The 6,000-nt window shown below is 43.4% G+C and overlaps 1 protein-coding gene across 1 annotated transcript in view; it reads right to left on the bottom strand.

The window, feature by feature from the left end:
- The window catches only part of wdfy3 (WD repeat and FYVE domain containing 3), a 224,097-nt gene that overhangs the window by 69,634 nt on the left and 148,463 nt on the right, over positions 1–6,000 (bottom strand). Inside the window, exons 37-40 of the mRNA XM_064936580.1 lie at positions 2,637–2,704; positions 2,331–2,442; positions 1,600–1,833; positions 330–429 (exon numbers count right to left, since the gene is read on the bottom strand). Coding sequence (XP_064792652.1) covers positions 330–429; positions 1,600–1,833; positions 2,331–2,442; positions 2,637–2,704 — 514 coding nt within the window. The remainder of the gene's footprint in view (positions 1–329; positions 430–1,599; positions 1,834–2,330; positions 2,443–2,636; positions 2,705–6,000) is intronic.

Genomic DNA, 6,000 nt, shown 5'->3' with positions numbered 1-6,000 from the left:
TGTGTAGTGTAGTGTGGTGTGGTGTGGTGTGTAGTGTGGTGTGGTGTGTAGTGTGGTGTGGTGTGGTGTGGTGTGGTGTAGTGTGGTGTAGTGTAGTGTAGTGTAGTGTAGTGTGGTGTGGTGTAGTGTAGTGTGGTGTAGTGTAGTGTAGTGTAGTGTGGTGTGGTGTAGTGTAGTGTAGTGTAGTGTAGTGTGGTGTGTGTGTGTAGTGTGGTGTGTGCGTGTGGTGTGGTGTGTGTGTTGTGTGTGTTGTGGTGTAGTGTAGTGTAGTGTAGTGTAGTGTAGTGTAGTGTAGTGTAGTGTAGTGTGGTGTGTGTGTGTGTAAGTACCTAGGAGGACATCAGCAGCCAGCAGGTGTTCCATGACAGAGTCCAGGATGTGGGACTGGAACTCTTTCTGCTGAGTCCTGGTGGAGCGCTCTGGGGACGCCTGGGGAGACAACTCCACGTTAACGCGCCAATCAACCGTTGAAACAATAACACAACGCCCTCCTCGCCTGTTTTGGTTAAAAAGCTGTGGCATTGGCCTGGAGAAATGTAAGATTAATAGACAGAACTATGGATGTGAGGACTGACCATCCATGATATCAACATGATAGTTGTAACTATGTTATGAGGATATACAGGACTGACCATCCATGATATCAACATGATAGTTGTAACCATGTTATAAGGATATAAGTTGGTGGTTGAAGATATCCCTCTAGTGGTGTGGGGGCTGTGCTTTGGCATAGTGGGTGGGGTTATATCCCTCCTGTTTGGCCCTGTCCGGGGGTGTCCTGGATGGGGCCACAGTGTCTCCTGACCCCTCCTGTCTCAGCCTCCAGTATTTATGCTGCAGTAGTTTATGTGTTGGGGGGCTAGGGTCAGTTTGTTATATCTGGAGTACTTTTCCTGTCCTATTCGGTGTCCTGTGTGAATCTAAGTGTGCGTTCTCTAATTCTCTCCTTCTCTCTTTCTTTCTCTAGGACCTGAGCCCTAGAACGATGCCTCAGGACTTCCTGACATGATGACTCCTTGCTGTCCCCAGTCCACCTGGCCGTGCTGCTGCTCCAGTTTCAACTGTTCTGCCTTATTATTATTCGACCATGCTGGTCATTTATGAACATTTGAACATCTTGGTCATGTTCTGTTATAATCTCCACCCGGCACAACCAGAAGAGGACTGGCCACCCCACATAGCCTGGTTCTTCTCTAGGTTTCTTCTTAGGTTTTGGCCTTTCTAGGGAGTTTTTCCAAGCCACCGTGCTTCTACACCTGCATTGCTTGCTGTTTGGGGTTTTAGGCTGGGTTTCTGTACAGCACTTTGAGATATCAGCTGATGTAAGAAGGGCTACATAAATAAATTTGATTCTGAGAGAGCGAGAGAGGCTGAGAGAGAGACAGAGGCTGAGAGAGAGACAGAGGCTGAGAGAGAGAGAGAGAGAGAAAGAGAGAGACAGACAGAGAGAGAGAGACAGAGTTCCCGGATTTTTGCAACCCTCAATCTAGATGATCAACTAACAGCAATTAAATCCCACCGGTTGCCGTCAAGATAACTTTGTGACAACAGCTGATGTGAAAAAGGGCTCCATAAATACATTTGATGGATTTGTCTCACCTCTAACAGTAGGTCTATGGTGGACGTCTGTTTGTTGGCCGGAGTCAGACACAGGTTGTCCATGATCAGCACCTTCATGAAGTCAAACACATACTTCTTGGCCGGATGATTGGTCAGGTAGGTCTTCGAACCCACGTTGCAGTATTCCGATTGGCTACGGTTCATGCCCGTGTCCGCTGTGAAGGCCTTGAATTCTTCCGTTGGTGACCCTGCTTCGTCATCCAGGTCACTCACCTGAGAGAGGAGAGGAGAGGAGAGGAGAGAGAGAGGAGAGGGAGGGAGAGAGGGAGAGAGGAGAGGGAGGGAGAGAGGAGAGCGAGGGAGAGAGGAGAAGAGAGGGAGGGAGAGAGGGGAGAGGGGAGAGAGGGAGGGGGGGAGGGACGGAGGGAGGAGAGGGAGAGACGGAGGGAGGGAGGGAGAGGAGAGGAAGGGAGGGAGGAGAGAGGGAGGAAGGGAGAGAGGAGAGAGAGAGAGGAGAGGGGAGAGAGAGAGAGAGAGAGAGAGAGAGGGGGGGGGGGGGGGAGAGAGAGAGAGAGGAGAGGGGAGAGAGAGAGAGAGAGAGAGAGAGAGAGAGAGAGAGAGAGAGAGAGAGGGGGGGGGGGGAGAGGGAGAGAGAGAGGGAGGGAGTGAGGATTAGATGGAGCTCAGAGAACACACACATAGCTACTGTAGAAAACATACACACAGGGGAAAAAAAACATTCTCCATTTGGATACAGTTGAGCCTCTCACCATCTCAGAGTAGGGCCTGATGTTGAAGGGGAAGACTGAGGCAGCCAGCACACACAGGAACTCTGGGCTGTGCCACATTGGGGCCAGGTCTGGGACGTTGTGATACAGGTACCTGTAATAATAAGTCACTCATTAGTGATATATAGATATATGTAGAATATAGTAAAAATAAAGAAAAACCCTTGAATGTGTGTATATGTGTATATATATATATATATACACATATATATAAAATATACATTATGACTATTATTTATGATATCGATTCTTTTAAATATTTTATCATTATATATGTGATACAGGTACCTGAAGAACTGCATCAGAGTCACCGGGTACTCCCTCAGCCACGAACCCTCTTCCTCAGACTGCCACGGCTAAGAGGACGAAGAAAAGCACAACGTCATTTGATGGTAGAAGAAGATCCAGCAGTTATATGAAGCTGACATGTGGTGACAGCAAGCTAGGTAAACTCAACTAATGGATGATTGCTGCCTCTCCTTAAGACTGCTAACAGGATAAGGAAACCAACATGTTATTTAGGGTGAACTATCCCATATCTTTCTCTATCCCCATAGAAAGAACTATCCCATATCTTTCTCTATCCATAGACAGAACTGTCCCATATCTTTCTCTATCCATAGACAGAACTATCCCATAGACAGAACTATCCCATATCTTTCTCTGTCCATAGACAGAACTATCCCATATCTTTCTCTATCCATAGACAGAACTATCCCATATCTTTCTCTGTCCATAGACAGAACTATCCCATATCTTTCTCTATCCCCATAGACAGAGCTATCCCATATCTTTCTCTATCCATAGACAGAACTATCCCATATCTTTCTCTGTCCATAGACAGAACTATCCCATATCTTTCTCTATCCCCATAGACAGAACTATCCCATATCTTTCTCTATCCATAGACAGAACTATCCCATATCTTTCTCTATCCCCATAGACAGAACTATCCCATATCTTTCTCTATCCATAGACAGAACTATCCCATATCTTTCTCTATCCATAGACAGAACTATCCCATATCTTTCTCTGTCCATAGACAGAACTATCCCATATCTTTCTCTATCCCCATAGACCGAACTATCCCATATCTTTCTCTATCCCCATAGACAGAACTACCCCATATCTTTCTCTATCCCCATAGACAGAACTATCCCATATCTTTCTCTGTCCATAGACAGAACTATCCCATAGACAGAACTATCCCATATCTTTCTCTGTCCATAGACAGAACTATCCCATATCTTTCTCTGTCCATAGACAGAACTATCCCATATCTTTCTCTGTCCATAGACAGAACTATCCCATATCTTTCTCTGTCCATAGACAGAACTATCCCATAGACAGAACTATCCCATATCTTTCTCTGTCCATAGACAGAACTATCCCATATCTTTCTCTGTCCATAGACAGAACTATCCCATATCTTTCTCTGTCCATAGACAGAACTATCCCATATCTTTCTCTGTCCATAGACAGAACTATCCCATATCTTTCTCTGTCCATAGACAGAACTATCCCATATCTTTCTCTGTCCATAGACAGAACTATCCCATATCTTTCTCTGTCCATAGACAGAACTATCCCATATCTTTCTCTGTCCATAGACAGAACTATCCCATATCTTTCTCTATCCCCATAGACAGAACTACCCCATATCTTTCTCTATCCCCATAGACAGAACTATCCCATATCTTTCTCTGTCCATAGACAGAACTATCCCATATCTTTCTCTATCCATAGACAGAGCTATCCCTTATCTTTCTCTATCCCCATAGACAGAACTACCCCATATCTTTCTCTATCCCCATAGACAGAACTATCCCATATCTTTCTCTGTCCATAGACAGAACTATCCCATATCTTTCTCTATCCATAGACAGAACTATCCCATATCTTTCTCTGTCCATAGACAGAACTATCCCATATCTTTCTCTGTCCATAGACAGAACTATCCCATATCTTTCTCTGTCCATAGACAGAACTATCCCATATCTTTCTCTATCCATAGACAGAACTATCCCATATCTTTCTCTATCCATAGACAGAACTATCCCATATCTTTCTCTGTCCATAGACAGAACTATCCCATATCTTTCTCTATCCCCATAGACAGAACTATCCCATATCTTTCTCTGTCCCCATAGACAGAACTATCCCATATCTTTCTCTATCCATAGACAGAACTATCCCATATCTTTCTCTATCCATAGACAGAGCTATCCCATATCTTTCTCTGTCCATAGACAGAACTATCCCATAGACAGAACTATCCCATATCTTTCTCTGTCCATAGACAGAACTATCCCATAGACAGAACTATCCCATAGACAGAACTATCCCATATCTTTCTCTATCCCCATAGACAGAACTATCCCATATCTTTCTCTATCCATAGACAGAACTATCCCATATCTTTCTCTATCCATAGACAGAACTATCCCATATCTTTCTCTGTCCATAGACAGAACTATCCCATATCTTTCTCCGTCCATAGACAGAACTATCCCATAGACAGAACTATCCCATATCTTTCTCTGTCCATAGACAGAACTATCCCATATCTTTCTCTATCCATAGACAGAACTATCCCATATCTTTCTCTATCCATAGACAGAACTATCCCATATCTTTCTCTATCCATAGACAGAACTATCCCATATCTTTCTCTATCCCATAGACAGAACTATCCCATATCTTTCTCTATCCCATAGACAGAACTATCCCATATCTTTCTCTATCCATAGACAGGACTATCCCATAGACAGAACTATCCCATATCTTTCTCTATCCCATAGACAGAACTATCCCATATCTTTCTCTGTCCATAGACAGAACTATCCCATATCTTTCTCTGTCCATAGACAGAACTATCCCATATCTTTCTCTATCCATAGACAGAACTATCCCATATCTTTCTCTGTCCATAGACAGAACTATCCCATATCTTTCTCTGTCCATAGACAGAACTATCCCATATCTTTCTCTATCCATAGACAGAACTATCCCATATCTTTCTCTGTCCATAGACAGAACTATCCCATATCTTTCTCTATCCATAGACAGAACTATCCCATATCTTTCTCTATCCATAGACAGAACTATCCCATATCTTTCTCTGTCCATAGACAGAACTATCCCATATCTTTCTCTGTCCATAGACAGAACTATCCCATAGACAGAACTATCCCATATCTTTCTCTATCCATAGACAGAACTATCCCATATCTTTCTCTGTCCATAGACAGAACTATCCCATATCTTTCTCTGTCCATAGACAGAACTATCCCATATCTTTCTCTATCCATAGACAGAACTATCCCATATCTTTCTCTATCCCCATAGAAAGAACTATCCCATATCTTTCTCTATCCATAGACAGAACTATCCCATATCTTTCTCTATCCCCATAGAAAGAACTATCCCATATCTTTCTCTATCCATAGACAGAACTATCCCATATCTTTCTCTATCCCCATAGACAGAACTATCCCATATCTTTCTCTATCCCCATAGACAGAACTATCCCATATCTTTCTCTGTCCATAGACAGAACTATCCCATATCTTTCTCTGTCCATAGACAGAACTATCCCATATCTTTCTCTGTCCATAGACAGAACTATCCCATATCTTTCTCTGTCCATAGA

The sequence above is a fragment of the Oncorhynchus masou genome, chromosome 25, assembly GCF_036934945.1.
Source record: "Oncorhynchus masou masou isolate Uvic2021 chromosome 25, UVic_Omas_1.1, whole genome shotgun sequence".
In the NCBI taxonomy this organism is placed as follows: Eukaryota; Metazoa; Chordata; class Actinopteri; order Salmoniformes; family Salmonidae; genus Oncorhynchus; species Oncorhynchus masou.
This window is presented reverse-complemented; position numbering and strand designations above follow the sequence as displayed.